The sequence below is a fragment of the Lactuca saligna genome, chromosome 5 (assembly GCF_052625555.1).
Source record: "Lactuca saligna cultivar CGN05327 chromosome 5, ASM5262555v1, whole genome shotgun sequence".
NCBI lineage: Eukaryota > Viridiplantae > Streptophyta > Magnoliopsida > Asterales > Asteraceae > Lactuca > Lactuca saligna.
The window spans coordinates 243,768,052-243,790,087 of NC_136421.1; the positions used below are offsets into that span (position 1 = coordinate 243,768,052).

At 35.7% G+C, this 22,036-nt stretch overlaps 1 protein-coding gene across 1 annotated transcript; it reads right to left on the reverse strand.

Annotated features, from left to right (window-relative positions):
* Positions 1 to 944: 944 nt before the first annotated feature.
* On the reverse strand, positions 945 to 3,165 carry LOC145047181 (9-cis-epoxycarotenoid dioxygenase NCED1, chloroplastic-like). Its single transcript, XM_078995414.1, has one exon. The coding sequence runs from the start codon at positions 3,090 to 3,092 to the stop codon at positions 1,341 to 1,343; it is 1,752 nt and encodes a 583-aa protein (XP_078851540.1). The 5' UTR covers positions 3,093 to 3,165; the 3' UTR covers positions 945 to 1,340.
* Between the last annotated feature and the right edge of the window lie 18,871 nt (positions 3,166 to 22,036).

Consider the following 22,036-nt stretch of genomic DNA (forward strand, 5'->3'; position numbering starts at 1 on the left):
AAAACTCCATAATTTAAAAAACAGCCAAGATTGAGATATTGGGAATAAGTGATTATTTTTCAAAAAATGAAATAATTATTATTATTCGTTTAAGTACCTAATTTAGAATGGTTAGTTTAATGATTTTCCTTATTTTTTATATGTTTAAATCAAAAATTAAAACTTTATTATTAGTTAACAAAAGTTCTTTAACAAATAAAGCATCATATGTACACATAACTCTAACTTTCAATTCTCTTCTCTTGTTAATAAAACAAAATAACATAAAATTTACAAGGGAACAGAATTGAAATTTAGAGTTGTTAAGTACTTTTTCAATAACTTATTTCTATAATATTAGTTTTTTTTTATTGATTCTTTATTATTATTGAGTATTTGATTTATTAGTTTTATTTATTTTTGTTGACATTTAATATATATTTATAATTAATATATTATACAAATAATTTTTAATTTTTTAATCATCTTTCATTTTATCCTCTTAATTAGATTTTTAAGTATTATTAATTAATTAATTAATTCTATTAAATATTTAATAAATTTTTATTTGTGAAATATTGATTTGTGACGATTATAAAGTATTTTTAAATTTCTTTTATAGTTATAGCGTACTATTATTTTTATTATTATTTTTTTGTATTTTTTTTTCCAAACAATGTAATGTAATATATTTCTTTTGAAATAGTGAACTGTAATAATTTATTAATTATCTAAAATATAATGTGTTTTTAAAAATTGACTAATTAAATAAAGGTAATATAAAACATTTTAAATAGATTTAGATAAATTAGTTAATTAAAAAAAACATTAGAAAATGTTAACAATTAAAAATGCCTTTTAAATATATGTTATTTAAATATATAAAAAAAAAACGTATGTTTTAAACGAAACATTTAAAAAATTGAAAACTATTAACTATATTAAGTGATATTGACATAACTCATAAGTCATAACAATAACTCGTTTTTGTCATTACAGCACAATAGAGTACTTAATACAACATAAAGTATATTGACGTTTATTATCAATAAAATAGTCTTCACAAACTGGCTGAAAACGTATGTACTTCACGCTATCACGATTGTACCCAGAACTGTAACAGGGAACCAAGCTGAGCTTTCAATTTGTACATACACAAAAAGCTACAAGCTGGCCCCTCAAATACTATGTAAATCCAAAAAGAGCCCAAAACATTTAATTTTTTACAGAAAAGCCCCCAAAAGATGTCGGAGCTTTATGTTTCAAGAGAAGATTTCCGGGGACGTATCTCAGCCATCCCTCTGGTAAAATCTCTTATGCAGCCGGCACCGGAAAAAGGAAGCTTTTTGGGCTCTGTTTCTTCAAGCTTGTGTTGCCAAATCTTTGGCGCTTATGAATGTTCCATGGAAGCCATATGGAACCCTCGACGGCAGCTTCACCGTCGCCTCCAATTGTAATGTGATTGCGTTGACGATTTGAAGCTCCGATTTCCATGTCTTCTCGTCGTGGACGAAGGTCAAGATGTGGCCGTCGTCTTCGGTTTCGGAATTGGGGTCTCTTGGAAGAAACAGAGGCTCACCGCCGTACTTTTGGTCGCCGTAAATGAATTTCTTGGTTTCACCGGTGGAGAGGTCGACTTTAGCGAAACCTGAAACCTTCGGCCATGGCTCAGCTATTGCAAGATAAGCGTATTTAGATTTCCTGCCAAGAAGGTTTTTGTTCACCATCCCTGCTTCCAGATTGACGTCATTTTCGGGGGAAATTATTGCTCGACGAGTGGATTTTCCTGTTTTTAGATTAAGTCTAATTTCAGACAAAACGCTTTTCAATTCTTCGTTGTTTTCGTTAAAAATGGAGTCCGCCGGAGTCATGCAGGATCCGATCACGACCACTTCGTCGGTTTCTGGTTCTTCCCAAGCGTTCCAGAGATGGAAGCAGAAACAGTCGGGAACTTCGACCCATTTGATGCTAGAACCATCATCGGCGTACTTATCAAGAACACCAAAGCGTGACACTTTTTTTTTGTCATAGACCACCGGAGACCCACCAGTGATCATTTCCGACATCTTGAAAACCACCTGGTGGTCAGGCACCACCACAAAATTCTCTGTAATTGCAAAATCATGAACCATAGTAGGCTTTCCCAAATCAATCGCTACGTCTTCTGATTTCTTTCCATCTGGTGAAAATCGGAAGTACTTCAAGTAAGGCTTCTGGATCACGTCGTAGCTCAGTGCGAAAAGCTCGCCGGAAACCGGATCAAGTTTTGGGTGCGCTATCATGGTGGACTTCAATTGCTCGTCGAAATTATACCTTCCAACAGTTTTCAAGTCACCGGTGGGGGTAACTCGGACTTCGTAAGGTAAATCATCCTCCGACATGGCCAAAAGCCGGTTGTTAAAGTAAACCAAACCGGCGTTCGCCACCCCAATGCCTTGGCTGTGATCAACCAACCCACATAACCCACGAGCATAAAACAACAACAGCTTAGCGATGCCAGAATGGCCATGGAGTTCACCGATCGCCTTTGGAAAAACCGGCTTTCCAAGAGCACGTTCCTGGACAAGCCTCTGTGTCTCCGTATGGCGGCAAGCGAAGCTCGCCGATCCATTTTCAAACTTCACGGCGTAGATCATACCATCGCCATCAAACAAATGGTGGCCGGAAGTAGGCTCGAACAACGGGTTAGCCCCATTTCTCAAGTACACGCCTTGAACATGCTCTGGAATTTCTCCGACGACTGGTAAGCAGTGGCGAACAGATTGCTCCGGAACAGGAGAGAAATTTCCGGAAATTTGAACTTTGGGATCAGCTGTTTTGGGTAAAGGATGTTTCTTTTCTTGTTCTATTAAACCATTCTCGATTGCGTCCAATGCCATAGCTGAAACTTTCTGCAACAAGTTCCATGAATCCGGGGTCGTAGAAGGTAATTGAAAGGAAGATTGTTTGGGAAATTGGAGAATCGAAGGTGATTGAAGAGCACAACTGATTTTTTTCAGTTTCTTCCTGGAAGAAACTGAAAAAGAAGAAGAGAGTTTAGGAGACGATGAGAATGTGGTTCTAGGATTGGGGTTAGCCCAAATGGTACTAGAAGAAGTGGAAGCAGTCGCCATTGTTGCAATTTGGAAGCTTTTTTTTTCAAGCTTCCTGTGAGCAATTTGAAAGTTGGTGGAAAGGAGTGAGAAACAGAGGATGTGATTGAGGAGGAAGAAATGGAAAGGGATATAAATAGTAAATAGTAGGGGAAGGTCCACCACCGGAAACATGTAAGAGGAGACCACGTGTTGCATACTTGAAGAAAGGCGACGCAAAATATCGACGAACCAAACTACATTTTTTTTAATATATTGTTTGATTAGAAAATTTTTCTATAAGTCTTTAGGTTTAAACTTTTAATTAATTTATTTTCAATAAGTTGAAATTGAAAATCAAGTTTTTGGTATTTGAAAGCCATTAGTTTTTTATTTTTAATAAAAAAAAACAAATTAAAAACATATCGATAATACAAAGTTTTAGCTTTTAATTTAAACAAATAATATTAATACAAGATTTTATTTTTATGTAATTTACATCTTTTAAAAACATATAAATACTTTTATCGAAACACTTGTAAACAAATAAATCTATAGTGTCCGATTACTAACTATTTTTGCTAAACCTACTGGATTTTCTATGGTTGGTTTAAGGAAAGTCATTTTATTTGTATGATTCTATGGAAAATACATATTTGGTACGATCTAATAATATTATGTACCTATTTATTGATTACTCAAAATTCTCCACTCTATATAGTATATACAAATTATAAAAATTAGTTTGTTAAAATCAAAGTTAATAATTTCAACTAAGATCATACAAGTGATTGAATCTTATGAAAGATCAAAAGCGGTAAACAATTTATTCTAATTTAAATAATCTTTTTGTTATTACGGCAAACATTTTCGTTTATGAAGCATATAGTTTATTGCAAGATTTTCCGGGTTTCAAATACATACACGATATGATTAAAGATGTTTTGGTAAACATATTTAAATGTGTCGTGGTTTCTACTATGAAAAATGTTCATGTGAATTTCTTGACCGACTCAAAAGAAGGAATATTAATCCTTAGACCAGTTGGCGTTTTGATTTTTGGATGAGTTGAAGGGAAAAACGCATGTTTAGAACTTACAAGGGTATCCCCTCTCGTAGGCTTGCGGGTCGGGGGTTTCACGACGGAACATACTGCATTAAAAGCTATTACATGCAAGGTCACCAAACATGATAAATTGTGTATGGAAAATCAACACATGCTCATACCATTTGCATTTGATACGTTTGGTTTCCTTGCGTCGGATACGGTGGAACTTCTTAATAGAATAAAACGGATCATGCATAGCAATATTATATCATCTAGATCTATGGATGTAGTCTCAAAAAATTGGTTTTACCATACAAAATGGTTTAGCGACACTACTTGTTGTATGTTTTGTTGGTGATTTGTTATCATCAATGTTATTTAAGTGTAATGGGATTACTTTGTTGACTAAAAATGATCTTGATAAATATTAAACAAGTAGGGAAGGTGTGGAGTACACACTTGTTTAAGTTTGATCAAGTATCAAAGTACACTGTCATTTAAGGGCGAAACTCCTGAACGAACGGGGGTCCGGGGGCATCGCCCCTGGGAGCGGGGTCCAAGGGGTGGCAGCCCCTGGCGGGGTCCAAGGGGCAGAGCCCCTGGCTAGGATCGAGCTGCTGAGAAAAATGCATCAGAAAATCCAAATTTTGAATATTTGACCCGGTTTTGACTTTGCATTAATCCTTATACCAAACCCGGATTTATAACAGTTTTGACTGTTGAGAAAAACTGTTATATGACAGTTTTGACAGTTTTTCAGACCAAGAATGTATATAACCAATTTTTAGTCAGTTTTCTGGTACTCACGAAAATTACACCATCTCATTCTCTCTTTCTTTCTCTTTGATTTTATCTGAGTCTTATCCAATTGAGGATTTGGGAGTACCACCCAAATACTTCGATTTGCAAGTGATTATCACGATTCTCAGATTTCCAAGTGCCATTACCATATTTCTAACATGTTTGTCTTCTCATTCGTTGTACGTTAATAACTAAGTTTTATATAGCTAGGTTATAATGTGAATAACATCCATCATGTGGTCGTAAGGATAATTCTGGACCGATTGATGAATAGAATGAATGGTCATTAGTTGATGGTCTATTATATTACTATGATATATCATGTATTATATAATCACATAAATTTTAGTATAAATGTATTTTAGTCAATTAAACTACACTTAAAAAGAAATTTTCGGATTTTTAGGGCTAATTAATTTTCATAATTTTTAAAAATCTAATTATAATAGATAATAATTCTTTTATTTCGAGACATTCTAATAGAATGTGTTTATGAGTATCTTGAAACAATCTTGAACCATAAAAGAATAAATATTCTCACAGAATACATATTTTGATGAAATAAACTTCTTGAAGAATAACAAATTATTGAACCATCAATTGAAAAAAAAAACAAAAATTACACTAATGTTACAAAATATCTTTAAATATTGCTAAGAATTATATTTATTATAGAATAAAACTAAGACCCGTCAAAAATTGAAAAAAAAACATCAAAATTTAACAAGACATTAGTACATTCTAAAAGAATATTGTTGCTAGGAATCACTTTCAATTTTGGGGTCCCTTCTTCAAGCATTTGAAGACTTGTGAATTTCACCAAAATCCATTACCAAAAATTGTATAAAATGCATAAATTAGTGATGAAATATCATGATTTCATTCCTATAGAATTAAAATTTTTGATTTCATTCCAACATACACCTCACTATTATTATATATCAATGTAGAGGTGACTAAAATTTTATTGTGAATCAATAGACAAAAAATGAATTCTTAATTGATCAAAATCATTTTGATAATCAAAATAAAATTAATATACATTACCAATAGCCATGAAAGCAGATATCATCGTGTAGTTAAATATTAAAATAAGTATCGATCAAAATTTTGACACCTAATATATGTTCTAAGAATCCTTTAATTTTTTATACGAGTGTTATATAAAAGAAAATTCATATTGTTTACAAATAAAAAAACTTACCATGGAAATCAAAAAGAAATAACTTGCAGATCCATTTGTGGTCGTCAATCAAATGAGTTTTGGAAATTAACAATTCATCGAGAGGAAATGCCGGCAAGTTCGTCTGTATTTTTTGAGGAAATTTTTAGAATGGCCGGCAACTATAATGTTCGATGGGGTGTTGGGAGGGCCAACAGTGTGGCCGACGGTTTATAGATACAAGGAGAAAGATAATTAGGGTTAGAATAGGATATATATGCTAACATTAAATGCAGTTACCATAATAATAGGATATAATTATTATTTGAATAATTTATTTTTATATGTTAATTTACCAAATTAACATTTTATGGATTATTAATTATTTAATTATTCTTAAATTTATATTTGGTGTCTACAATCATACAATAATTGTTTATTCATATTTGAACTAGGGCTCCTCTCTCTCTCTCTCTATTATAATCGGAAAAAAAAAAAATTATAGTTTATATATCCTTATCCTTATTCTAATAAATAAATAGCTTTAATCTTTTTTTGTCAAATGTCACTCTAATAGAACTCTTCATTAATAATGTGTCATATGTCATGTAGACATATTAGACAACTCATTTTAAAATTCAAATTTACATTTTCTAATTATATGTTAAATTTGAAGTTATAATAACTTTAAAATTTGATATATTTTTTAATTAATAATTTATTTAAAATAACTTATTTAAAATAATTGATTAATATTTATAAATTTTTATTATAAAAATTTAATTAATTTTATAACTGTGGTTCCCACGGGTTATAAACTAGTGTATATATATATATATATATATATATATATATATATATATATATATATATATATATATATATATATATATATATATATATATATATATACTCTAATTTTTTTCGATTATAATAACGAAATTGTTTTTCTTTTTAAATATCAAAATAAATGATAGGAGTATGACCTTTTGACAACAAGTCAACAAGTAATACACCAATAAAGGAATTTTGATTTACCGTAAAAACGCTTTATTTATTCAAAGAAATGAGAAAAAATAACTATTACATTTACTATGAGATATGAAAACTATATGTTTTCATTGTTTATATATAAAAAGATTGAACAAATATACTATTTTATTCTAAGTTATATTTTATCACTAACGAGGTAACTAGTAGAATTTTAGAAGAAGACCTAAAACGGAAACATATAGAATTTGCCAATAATAGAGTCCAACGCGTATAATTTCTCCAAGCAATTAACTATGAATAAAAAATGTTATTATAATAATTTAGTTTGTATAATCATATTTAAAATTTCAATACATATCGCAACATCAAATGTACAATAAGGAATCGCATGTTTGTCAGAGAGCACATTGTGTGGACACATGATTCGAGTCAGAGAGCCAATTAGTTCCTTTCGTGGGAACCAGACCAACCAAGCCACGAGTGATTGAACTTAATTTGTGGTGTTCGGGGAAATAACATACAAGTAGGGACTTTACACTAGACAATATTTTACAAGTGCACAATATGTGTTTTCGGGGAATATGAAATATCTGTAGGATAATCATAAAATAACCTCTTGCATATATCAAACCGATACACTTTTTGGATATTTGTTGAAATAACCAAGTTGTTAGAAACACAATGTTTAAGATTAAAATACATGAGTATCCCAGTGTCAGGTTTTCTAATTAAATGAAATTTAAACTGTTTTAGAGTCTGACATTTCGAATTATTTTTCCATTATAATTTGGATTTAATTTATCTAACGTTGTTCTTTTCGGACAACAGTTTCAGAGTCCATAATTTTTCCATCTTATGTTAGTTAAAATTTTTACAAACTTATCATCACAATAACCACTGATATACAATTTTGTTGCGAAACGAGTTCATCCAACCGAATCCATAACGAAAGTTTTTCCAACTTTCATATATGTTGTTATAATTTGGAAAAAGTGAATCCAAGAACATTTACCCACATTGAGACCCATGACTACGATTGATTTGACTTTCTATTCACTATTGTGTGGTTAGATTTATTTTAAAATACGATATTAGTTTTTAGTTTCAGTTTAATTAAGTGTTTTGATTGATTGTCTAATAATTTGTAGATTTGTAAAATTTTAAACTATCTTGGGGCTAGTGATTATAATAGATAATGCCCTCCTAAAAAGAAATAATTAAGAACCATGCTCTTAGCGACTTAGCCGTTGCAATGGTCGGAAACCACCAAATTGCCCTAGCATATGGAGTGGGCATAACGAAGTATGTAAAGTACGTAGGCATGGTTTTTAACAAGGCTAAACGAATGCATGGGGAATGTTGGGAATTCGATTATATTGGAGTAGTTTATAACCCGTGTAAATCACGGTTATAAAATTAATTAAACTTTCATAGTAAAAATTCAAAATTATTAATTAATTATTTTAAATAAATTATTAATTAAGAGATATTTTTTTAGTTATATAAAATTATTATCGTTGATTTAGATAAATATATGACATTATAATCTATATTAATTATTAATGTTATTTTTATTCTAATGTTATTAATTTAACGTAATTAGAGTGAGAAACTTAAAATTTGAAATTTGAAATAGCAAAACAATAGGTTAACAAATGACATAACATTAACTAGGAAGCTTAATAGGATGACACATGTCAAAATGAAAATAAACATATTTTTCTATTAGAATAGGGATATGACCAATTCTACTTACAAGACTCTTAGACATGTTTTCCGAAATACATACCATGAGCTTTGTTATCGGAAAATAATAAAATTGAAAAAAAATGAAGCTTTTTTATCAGAAAATAATCATATCGAAAAAAAATGAAGAGTAGAAAGTTTGTTATGGTTCTTATGCACATAAGATGTTTGATGAAGTATCTCACTGAAATAAGGTAAGTTTTATGTTGTGAACATATTTTTTTTGCAAGGTTGCAGAAAACGTTAGATGCTAGCTAGTTGGTGGACTGGAGTCTAGGGATTAATCGGTTAGGCGAGGATTAATCGGTGTTCAAAATCCCTTAGAAAATCATGTCTACTTAATCAACTCTCTTCTCCTCCTCGATTCTTCCCATTTCCTCAAAAAACCTTCCACCACCATCGGATGGAGCTCCTAAGAAAGCCTCTAAAACTCCGAAGAAGAACACTTCTCCGGTCACGCCGGGACTCCAAGATCCTCATGTGTTGATTTCCAACAGCAAGATCCTTGTTATGATGAAGAGACTGGAGCCACATGTTACCCAACATCAGGAAGATAACAAGATGATTCTCAAGGAAGTGGAGAGAATGAGGACGGAAATCCACAAGCCTCAGGAGGCAGCGACCTCGGTCTTGCAGCCCAAGATCCTGAACTTTGACAACCCAAGATCCTTAGTGACTCGTCGCGAGATCCAAGATCCTAACGAAACCTTTGTTACTCCCAATAACATGGATCCTAGTAACTCCATCAATAATAATAATAATTTTACAACTAATTCAATGGATCTTGACACAGGTTTAAACCCGATCATGGCTAATGAGCTACAACAACTAAGGCAGATGATCTTAAGCATACCCAGAGTAGTTCAACCGGTACCAGAAGTATCCCCCACAAGTTACAAGATCTCTAGATTCATTCCAGCGATAGCTAACACTGAAGTTCCAAAACGATTCCAGACCCCCAACATGAAGCCCTACAATGGAACTACAGATCCTAAAGAGCATGTGGCACAGTATAGGGAGATGATGGAAATTATTCCCATCCCCACTCACTTGAAAGAAGCCTGCTTGTGTAAGGGCTTTGGTTCCACCATCATAGGATCCGCTCTAAAATGGCTCTTTAACGTTCCTCCTTATTCTATCACATCATTTGCTCATTTAATTAATTTATTTAACAATCATTTTTCTTGTAGCAGAACATTCGAGAAAATCACTAGCGATCTCTATCGAGTGGTTCAGGATCCTAAAGAATCCCTTAGAACTTTTGGAAACAGGTTTGGTAGGGAAGCTCTGAGAATCCCCAACATCGATATGCCAACTGCAGTCGAAGCCTTTAAAATGGGCTTAAAGAAGGATTCTCCCTTCTACGAAGATCTCGTAATGACCCCATGCAGGAGAATGGACGAAGTTAGGAGCAGGATCGTTGAGATTCATCAGGCTCAAAGAAGACAAAGAGATCCAAAAAATGGAGCAACCCACCAAGCTCTTATGATCACCCCAATAAAAAGGCCGACTCCTCGGGCCAAAGATCCTAGATGTCGAGCCTTACTCCAAACCCGACCATCACAGGGTTAATGCCCTTGAGGATGAGGGGGAGAAAGAAGATTTCCCTAAAATTATTGACTATTATTTCTCTGTAGATATTTCAGGTATGATCTTTTCTATGCACGATCTTGGAGACAAAGCCAGATTGCTAAGGAAAGGAGAAAAGTTCACTGCTTGGAAGGACATGTCCAAAAGGTGTGCATATCATGAGGACTTTGGTCACGTCACGGAGGATTGCATAACTCTCAGAAAGGAAATCAGCTACCTCCTGGGTAAAGGATACCTCAAAGAAATCCTTTGGAGAAGAAAGGAAAATTCCAAAGAAAAAGACCAGGATCCTCAGAAGATCCTTGAAAGACCAGGATCCCCCGGCTGACGCTAAGGTGATCAATATGATCTCTGGAGGATCTGAAATTTGCGGTATCTGCGGCAAAAAGGCATACCAAAGAATCTAAAATGGAAAAGGAAAATGGAACACAGAAAAACACAAGGATGACTAACCAAAAGGAGATCACCTTCGACAAAGCAGATATACAGGACGTCTAAGATCCTCACCATGACGGATTAGTAATCACTCTGTACATTGCCAACCATTTTGTCAAAAGGATCCTCATCGACGGAAGATCCTTAGTGAACATCATAATCCTAGATGCGTTGAAAAGAATGAACATTCTGGAGATTGGGATAGTTGCAAGATCCTTAGTACTAATCGGCTTCAGTAGAGAAACTAAGCACACCATTAGCGAGATAAAGCTACCAATCTACATAGAGGGGGTAAATTAAGTACAACGTTTTTGTGTGACTGACACAAATTCCTCTTATAATGTCATATTAGGTAGACCTTGGATCCATGAAATGAAGGTCTTTCCATCGACGTATCATCAATGTGTAAAGATGCCTACCCCATAGGGGACAATGAAGATCATAGGATACCAACAAGAATCCAAGGAATACTACAAGACCTTGATGAAGTCCTTAACAATACCATGACAAGCGTAGTAATTAAGGCAGGGGGAACGAGGTGTGTTGGAAACAAAAGAGCATGACATAAAAGAATTTCCCCTGAACCTTGAGGATCCTAAAGCCAAAGTTCTCATAGGATCCTCAATGCCTAAACAAGTTGAACAGGATCTCATAAAGTTCCTTAAGGCCAGAAGCAAAACTTTTGCATGGAAACATGAGGACATGATAGTTATTGACAAAAGCATAATAATCCATAAACTTAACATTAACCCATCTTTCAGGTCAATACATCAAACAGAAGGAAATTTGCACCCGAAAGAGACCAAGTTACACAAGAAGAAGTATAAAAACTTCTCAAAACTAGCATGATCAAGGAGGTAAAGTTCCTAAGATGGCTAGCTAATCTAATCATGGTATAAAATATGAACGGTAAATGGAGAGTGTGTGTGTAGACTATATGGATCTTAACAAGGCATGTCCTAAGGATCCTTTCCCTTTACCACACATCAACTCCATGATAAACGCAACAGTGGGCCACGAATTACTGACGTTCATGGACGCATCGACATGATTCCAACAAATCCAGATGGAACCCTATGACCAAGAAGACACAACATTTATAACTTCTACAGGTATCTTTTGTTACACTACCATGCCATTTGGTCTTAAAAATGCAGGAGCAACATACCAAAGGTTGGTGAATAAGATGTTTAAGGAGAAATTGGGGGACACAATGGAAGTCTACATCGATGAAATGGTGGTCAAGTCCAAAAAAGTTGACGATCACCTCAACAATCTCGAAGAAGCCTTCAAAATCCTAGACCAATATAACATAAAACTGAATCCCTCCAAGTGCCAATTTGGGATGAGATCGGGTAAGTTCTTGGGATACATGGTGACCAAAAGAGGAATCAAAGCAAGCCCGGAACAAATCAAGGCTGTCCTTGATCTAAAATCACCAGCCTCGACAAATGATATTCAGAGAATAATAGGAAGAGTGGCAGCCCTAAGCATGTTCATCTCAAGATCCTCATAAAGATGCAAGCCTTTATACGACATCTTGAAGAAGAACAAAATATTAGATTGACCCAGGAACATGAAGATGATTTTCAGGAGCTTAAAAATATTTAAGCTCACCACCCCTATTGGTAAAACCACTAGATGGGGAACTACTCCTTCTTTACATCTCAGTATCCTCAAATGCAGTAAGCACCGTACTAGGCAAGGATCTCGATGGGAACCAACATCCCATATACTACGTAAGTAAAAGTCTCATGGATCCTGAGACCAGGTACTCTCATCTTGAAAATCTTATACTTACATTAGTAACAACTTCTACTATGTTAAGACATTATTTTGAAACACACCCTATAATTGTAAGAACTAACTATCCAATTAAGAATGTTATGAGAAAACTAGAAATGTTAGGAAGAATAGCAAAATGTTCTATGAAGTTAAGCACGTATGACAAAAAGAAGGAACCAAGATCCGTCATAAAGTCCCAAGCATTAGCAGATTGTGTGGCTGATTTTAGTGATGATCTAAGAGTTGAAGTTGAAATAGAAGCCAAACAGCTTCTAGAAGAGCAAAATATGGGAAGGTGGAAGCTATTCACAGATGGAGCATCGAACCAAAGAGGAAATGGCTTGGGGATCATACTAAAATCGCCACAGGGGGACATCCTACCCTAGGCAATCAATTTTAAATTCAACGCAACCAACAACAAAGCAGAATACGAGGTGTTGATCATGGGACTACAGTTAGCCAAGGATCATCAAATCAAGGATCTTCAAGTATTCGTCAATTCTTTACTACTAACTAACCATTTTAATGGATCATATGCAGTGAAAGGAGAAAAGCTAGCTCTATATCTCCAAATTCTCAAAAACCTGGCTTTAGAATTTGAAACATTCAACCTAAACCAGGTTCCTCGAGAAGACAATGTCGAAGCAGATGTTTTAGCCAATCTAGGATCTTCCTTAAGGATCCCGCCGGAAAGCATGATCCCTATAATCCACATATTTATCCTGGAAATCGAGGATCCCACCAAGAAACTTAAATAACTAGACAATCATGGGGAGATTATCAACGTCGCCATAATTGAAGATCCTGACTTAATGGTCCAACGTTAGGATCCCAACATCCAGGATCCTTCACTAACTTCAGGATCCTGAATCCAACCCATCATGAAATACCTCCAAAATGACACGATCTCTAAGGAAGAGAAAACTGAGAGAGCATTTAGAACAAGGATCCCAAGGTTCGTTATAATCTAAGGTAAGTTGTATAAAAAAATCTGTAGCAGGACCATACCACATGTGTCTAGAAAATCATGAAGTTGTAGAGGTCCTAAAGGACATTAACGAAGGGACTACGATAACTACGTTGGGGGAATATCCTTATGTTCCAAAGCATTAAGGATAGGATACTATTGGCCAACAATGAAGAAAGACTCTGTAACGTCCATAAAAATTGACAAAAATTTAAACTTTTCAAAATCAACCCAAGTTCAAAATTTGTTTGCAAAATCATCGAAAACCAATAATGTTTACAAATTGTTTTCAAAATAAATCAATATCAGAGTTTTCCAAGAAATCACAATCATAAAACAAGGAAGTGTACGGTCATGCCTTCGCCTTCCCGCAATCATCCAAAGTACCTGAAACAAAATCCAAAACTGTAAGCCTGAAGCTTAGTGAGTTCCCCCCCTAAAATACCCGCACACAATAACACATATATAATTATAACATACTATGGACCCAATCAACCATTGGGTTGGAATGTCCCAATCCCTCAACCATCGGGTTGGAATGCCAACATACTATAGGTCCAACCATCCTTGGGATGGTATATCCTCGACCCACAACCATCGGGTTGGAAATCCCATATACTATGAGTCCAATCATTTGACAACCCGAAATTTCTATCTTGCAAGTAAATCCAATCAATCAAAAGTCAGACTTGTTTTTGCTATCTATTACTGTGTTTAGAGTTAGTTTGAGGGTCTCTAAACCAAGTGCACTCAAGGATTGAATGTTGGGAGGCATTATCTTGGAATCATAGTTTGCACTCGAGCTTGGAACACCATCAAAGGGGGTTCACGGCCACAAAATAGGTTCATGGCCGTGAACCCATGCTTGGGCCGTGAACCACCCTCCATATATATGGGATTCACACATTTTCTCCTCGCTTCTTCAAGCTCTAGCCATGAACATCCCCATTCTCTCTCAACTATCTTCAAGTGTGACCATTCCTAAAGGCCTCAAAACGTAAGTATTTCATCCCTTACTTGTTCATGCTTAGAAACCCCTTTGTTCTGGCCTTGATTCATCACTTTTCATCACCATCTTCAAGATCTTTAAGAGTTCACGACCGTGAACCCTTCATAAGGCCGTGAACCCTTCATAATATCTTGGGTCGTGAACCCTTGTAAGACCGTGAACCCTTCTTAGATGCAAGGTTGGGCCGTGGGCCATGAAGCCTCCCCAGGTTGTGAACATTCCTTGCGTGGCCGAGAACTTCCTTCAATGAATCATATGTGATTGTAACACTTCATTTCAAGTGTTTCCTAGTTCCTAAGGTTATTTACCTTAGCATGTTAGTTGTTATATACACTAATTATATACATATATGTGTCATTATATGCTTAATAGGATCCGTTTGTGCTCGAGACTTCACTTGGCATACTTAGCATCCTATATCGGTCATCCATTCGAATCACTCACTATAGGTGAGTTCATACCCCTACAATCAACCTTTTACATGTTTTAAATTCCTTATAGGGGGGGGGGGATACAAGTTGAACACAATTTAATTGTGTTATTATATACATTTGATCACTTACAAACATTATAATTGAACTAGTTTCAAACACTGATAATCATCATTTTCAAACTACTTTCAAACTCTTTTTTTTTCAAAGCCATATTCCTTTATGTATTTGAGTATAAGTATACTTTAATGGACTTAGGACTAATGTTAAAGACCTTGACTCCTGTTCCTTGTTTGGTTGTGGGCTTAGGGTAAGATTCACTAGTCCGACTGTCGATTAAACTATGGTTATGCACACTAAATACATATATGAATATTAAATCTTAGTCTCAAGGTTATACTTACCTCAATTGTACATGCTGAGCAATTGAGTTTATTCTAAAAGTCAGTTATACAATAAACATACTAGTAAACTATAATAGGTTTAGTTTAAAGATCCCACATATACAAGTACAAGAAGTAGCACTATACATATACATTTACAAATGAAGCATATACATTTACAAATGGAACATATACATTTATAAAAGTAACATATACAAGAAAACAAAAGGAATATATACAAGAAAACAAAAGGAACACATACATACATATACAAGAAATAGAAGGAGCATACACAAAATACCTGTACATGTTAACTAAAATGTGAAATACTACTTCATGGCACATCAATACACTTGCGTGTCACGTTTTGTAACCAGAGTCTCCTAGAGGGAGAGCGTGAGGTTGTGTATAGATCTATACGGGATTAACCATCCCACACCTCGTTGCTAGCTACAGTGGGACATGCAAGTTCACAGGTGAATAAATGTCATACCATTTTCGACGTCCGAAGAACGTCATGTCTTATACTAGGTCGATCAAGCATGATTATAATCTCATCACATTTTAACCTAAACTAACCAACTCGGTTTTAAAGGTAATAAGACTATCAATAGTGTATGATACATTTAATACGGCTACGAGTCTTCATTTTCTCCATTACATTATACAGTGATAGTATCACTGGGTTAACACATACTATTTTTGTAAAAGATAGTAACTATATTGAAAACATAATTTGATACATATATAAAAGTACAACAATAGTTTCTCTATTATCTCAAGTACAAACCCAAACTTTACATTTTTACATGAGAACAAACATACAAACTGCCAGGTCTTGGTAGGAGAGTACATTTTCATTAAGCAGAAAATATAGGATTTTCTGGGAAAGTAAACAAAGATTTTTTTATTTAAACACAAACAATTTTGCTATTCAAACAATCGACACTAAATACTTATTAACTCACAACATTTTTATATTGACACTCTCTTTTCAAAATAACTTGTATTCTCAGGAAACCAGTAAGACGGGTACACTCGCTCAACTTTTTAGAAGACGGAGCAGATTTCAAGACTTGTCTTATTCTTTTGTTTCACATTTATTTTTGGTGTCATTTGAACTTTGCAAAGAAGACATGTATTAACTATTATTATTAATGCAACAGATGTTTTTGCTTGATTTACTATTATGCATTGTTATGATACTATACATGACGTTCTCCACCCCCGGATGTTTCCGCCAATTCGGTTTGGGGGTGTGACAAATCATCCTTGGGAAGGAATACTCTAGGCCCGCAACCATTGGGTTGGAATGCCCTGGTCTGTTGGCTCTCGCACAAAGCAGATAAGGCTTAACTACCAATCAATCATGTGCATATATATTAGATAATCATATAATAGTCGACAGACAGACAAACTGATCTACAGATCACTAAGCATAGCAACATCCTATCTACCAGGATACCGATCTAACTGATCATGAACACATAGAACCATCCTATCTACGAGGATACTGATCTAACAGATCACACTAATAATAAAGCAGGATAACAATCCAAAGGGTCGACCTTAGTGCCTTTGAACCTTGATTATAGTGAGGAAAACTCACCTCACAACGTCGAACAGAACTGAAAAGATCAAACTCCCAAAACACGACTCCAACACCAACAACTACAACCGCCATTGATCCAATTCCATAAATTCCTAAATCACCCAAATACCCTCAATATTCAAACTTGGTCAACCCTTGGTCAAAGTCAAAATCAACTGTCAAGGTCAACAGTCCATGTTGACCCAACTCGTCGAGTGCAGCTTACAGACTCGTCGAGTTCCTTCAAAACTCAAAAAGTCGCAAAAACACCAATAATCTCGCTGAGTTACCAAATAAGTCGTCGAGTCCATGCAGCATCCAGAATCTTAGGAAAACCCTAACTTACTCGTTGATTTATCTCACTAACTTGTCGAGTCCATGCAGAATCCAGACAACGGGAAACCCTGATTTAACTTGTTGAGTTGACTATGTGACTCGTCGAGTTCCTTCAGTCCTTTCCTCATTCAGATGTTTTGAAACGAGACCAAGGCCCCAAACTGTAGATCTAGCCTCCTAGGGTGTAGTTGCTACATAAAGTTGCTAACTTTACGTGCATGCAAGGCTTTAAGAAGCTAAAACACTCAAAACTAGCCTTACAAAGAGGTTTAGGGTAAGGAGAAGGGAAAAGCTTCATAAATCTCGAGGCTTTATGTCAAAGAGGGACTAGAGGAGTCCAGATCCGAAGTAACAACTTCAAATCATGCTCAAAAACAGAAATGCTTCAAGGATAAGCTAGAAATGGCCCTAAACTCTTGGATGAATAGATGTAGTATGATAATGATTAAGGTAATGTCTTTTTACCTTGAAATGGATGCCAAAATAATGTTGATGTTTGATCTACAAGCCCCTTCTCGTTCCAAGCTCCTAGCTCTTCAAACGTCTGGGAGTCGTGGTGTTATCATTCTCCCCCACTTGGACTAGACTTCATCCTCGAAGTCTGATGCAGCAAACATGCCCGGGTAATGCTCACGCATCTCATCCTCCAGCTTCCAAGTCCACTCAGATCCCTGCCAGTGCTCCCATTATACCTTTACCAAAGTTTCCTCATTGTTCTGTAGTGATGGTTTTTGTTCAAAAGAACATCCTATGTACACATGAAAAACCTTAAAGCTTTGGATCTAGGTTTCTCTATTGTACAAGCAAATTTATCCAAAGCTTATAAACCTTAATCTAGCATATTATGAAAACGAGATCTATAATAAAACAAGTTTAGATGATACCTTCTAATAGTTTCTAGAATCTTCAATCTTCAAGAAGCTTAGTATCACAAGTGTAATACCTCTAATGGCTTACAAACCCCAAAAGAAAGAAGATGATCTAGAAAAGAGAAGGAGAGAGGCACAATTTCGGCTAAAGTAAGTCTAGGGTTTCTTGGTGTAGCCGAAACTGAATCCCTGGGGTCCTTTAAATAGCTGAGTTGCTAGGGTTTTAGTAAAAACCCTAATTGGATGACTTAGTCCCTAAGCAGCTTCAAGAGCTTTCTAGAATAAGGCCCTTGGACAAAATTAGAGTGGGCTTCCACTCTAAATTCCGTCCCCCTTGTATCCATAAGGATTCACAGCCCAATTTTAATTATCTTATAATTCACAGTTTTGGTCCCCCTTATTTAATTAATCTCTTTTAGCCACATAATTAATTATTAACTAATTATTAAGCAATATTAATTAAACTATATGATTTCTCTTTTAATATATTATTCATATAATATATTAATAAACCATAATAATCTCTCTCTCTCTCTCTCTCCATAAATCATCCTGTCTCGTTTCTTTGGTGAAGGAAACCCAAAATGGCCATGCACAACCCGGTCAAGTACAAACCAAATATAGTTATGGGCTTAGACACTAATCCAACAGTCTCCCACTTGGATAATTCTAGTAAATATAAATGAAAGTACGACTTTAGGATCCGATCAGCAATCGTAACTCTCAAAGACGTCATTGAACTCTGATCTTATCGGTAAATTGTCCTTTAGATATGGGATCGTAGAGTCCTCTGTTCTAGATATAGTGCGGACAATTTACATGGAACATAGTCATACTTATTGTCCAGCAGTTTGTTTCCCGCTCTTTGAGTTTGACATAGAACTTAATTGAACACATCAATTCAGTCATCAAATCATGCACAAAACATCGAGGGGCCCAAATATCGCTTTTATCCTACTACGATAAATGGAATAGATAAACTTCGACTTATATGTATTTACCATTCACTCATCAAATCACGCACAATAATGCGTTTTATAACATCAAGTTACTGATGCGTTTACGCATTATCAATGCACAACCAACTTGAAAACAATAAACCATATATCTAGGTTTAAAGACTATATGATATTATCATCTTGCGATCAATCATGCTAAATTCCATGAAGTGATGCCAGCAACCATGGGTTTTATCCAATGCTCAAATCTTATTCATAAACACTCATGAACATTGCAACAAACTTTTGCTATGTCTAATACTCTTTAGACAATCCACAAACCAATTCATGACAGTCTTCTTTCATACCTACTTCTAAAGTGTGAATGACTGTGGACTGTTCGAATAATCTTATTATTTAGGAAGTCAAAACATGCAAAGTGAACCAATAGATAAATAATTAACACAAGATAGTAACTTTACTCATAAATAATACTCCTTTATTTAATCATAAAATGTTAATTACAATTTAGCTATTACACGTTTCAAAACTATCTAATCTAAACTAATACTATCCTTCAGTCCGATGCTCCTAGCGTGCTGCAAGTGCTTAACCATACTTAGTGCCTTCGTAAGGGGATCTACCGGGTTATCCTCTGACGATACCCTCTTCACTACAAGGAGTCCCTATTCCACCCAATGTCTAATAAAGTGATATTTCCTGTCGATATGTCGAGATTTGCCATGATCCCTCGGTTCCTTGGTCAAGGCAACCGCTCCTTCATTATCACATAAAATTTTCATAGGCTCCTTTATGGCTGGCACAACTTCAAGGTCTCCAATGAAGTTCTTCAACCATATCGCCTCCTTTGATGCTCAACTCGCTGCTATATACTCTGATTTGCACGTTGAATCAACTACGGTCTCTTGCTTGGAACTTTTTTAAGTCACTGCTCCTCCATTCAGGGTAAAGACCCAGCCGGATTGAGAACGGTAGTTGTCCTGGTCAGTTTGAAAACTAGCGTCACTATAGCCTCGGACCCTTAAGTCATCACTCCCACTGAGGACTAGGAACCATTCCTTGGTCCTCCGAAGGTACTTAAGAATATTGTTGGTTGTGGTCCAATGTGCTCTGCCATGGTTTCGTTGATATCTACTGACCATGCTAAAAGTGAAGGCCAAATCAGAGTGAGTACAAGACATAGCATACATGATCGAGCCATCTGCGGAAGCGTAAGGTACTCGACTCATCTCTGCTACCTCGACTTCGATACTCGGGCTTTGAGTCATACTCTAACTTGGCATTGCTTTGGATTGGTAACTCCCCTTTCTTGGAATTCTCCAAACTAAAACGCTTTAGTACCTTATCCAAGTAAGCATTCTGACTAAGTCCTATTAGTCTTTTACTCCTGTTTCTCACTATCCCTATTCTGAGAATATAGGCACCTTCTTCGAGGTCCTGCATAGCGAAACACTTTCTAAGCCAGGACTTGACTTCATGCAGGGTTGAGATGTCATTTCCTATGAGTATTATGTCATCGACATACAATATGAGGAAGCTAACTATACTCCCACTAGCTTTGACATATACACATGACTCATCCTCGCATCGCAGAAAACCAAACTCTTTGACTTTCTCATCGAAACAAAGATTCCATCTGCGAGATTCTTGTTTCAATCCACAGATTGATTTCTAAGGCTTACACACTCTAGTAGGGTACTTTGCATCCATAAAACCCTTTGGCTGACTCATGTAAACATCTTCAGCCAACTTCCCATTAAGGAAAGCGGTTTTGACATCCATCTTCCATATTTCATAGCCATGAAATGTAGCAATGGCTAGCATCACCCTAATAGACTTTATGTTCGCAACTGGTGAGAAGGTCTCATCATAGTCAACTCCAGGAGTTGAAGTAAAGCCCTTCATAACCAATCGTGCCATATAAGTGTGTATATTCCCATCCATGTCAATCTTCTTCTTGAAGATCCACCTGCACCCAACCGTATTACAACTTGGCACATTGTCAACCAAACTCCATACTTGGTTGTCATACATGGACTGAATCTCAATGTATATAGCCTCTTTCCATTTCACAGACTCTGGTTCTGCCATGGCTTCCTTGTAGCTATTAGGTTCATCCAAATTTATTAGTGTACTATCACTAATAAATGTATCACCTTCACTTGTTATATGAAAACCATACAACACAGGTGGAACACTATCTCTACTGGAACGTCTAAGAGGTAAGAACTCGTCAATCGGTTCAATAGGAGTTTACTCCACAAGTTGAGCACCAGTGTTATAGGTTCCTTCATCGTTCGATTCTTGAAGATCTTCAAGATCAATTTTCCTCCCACTGCCCCTTTGGCTTATGAGTTCTCGCTCTTAGAAAACCCCTCTCCTCGCAATGAAGACAACATTGTCACTCGGTCTATAGAATAGATATCCAATGGACTTCTGCGGATAGCCGATGAAAATACACCGCTCACTACAAGGTTCGAGTTTGTTGTGAGTCTCCCATCTTACGAAAGCCTCGCAACCCCAAATCTTGATATGTACCAATGGGGGATCTTTCCATGTCTACATCTCGTGATGTGTTTTGGCAACCTTCTTTGAAGGGACTAAGTTAAGGATACGAGCGACAGTCTCTAAGGTATACCGCCAAAATGAGATAGGTAGCGAAGCACGACTCATCATGGAAAGAACCATGTCTAGTAAGGTTCGATTACACCTCTCAACCACACCATTCCACTATGGTGTCCTATGTGGCGTTAATTGCGAAACAATTCTGCATTCCTTGAGATAGTCGTGGAATTCAAGACTAAGGTAATCTCCACCTCGATTGGATCAAAGCATCTTGATTTTCCTACCCAAATGTTTCTCCACTTCCTGTTCAAACTCT

Coding starts and splice junctions, on each gene's coding strand:
- LOC145047181 (XM_078995414.1), bottom strand. CDS start 3,092: ATGGCGACTGCTTCCACTTCTTCTAGTACCATTTGGGCTAACCCCAAT.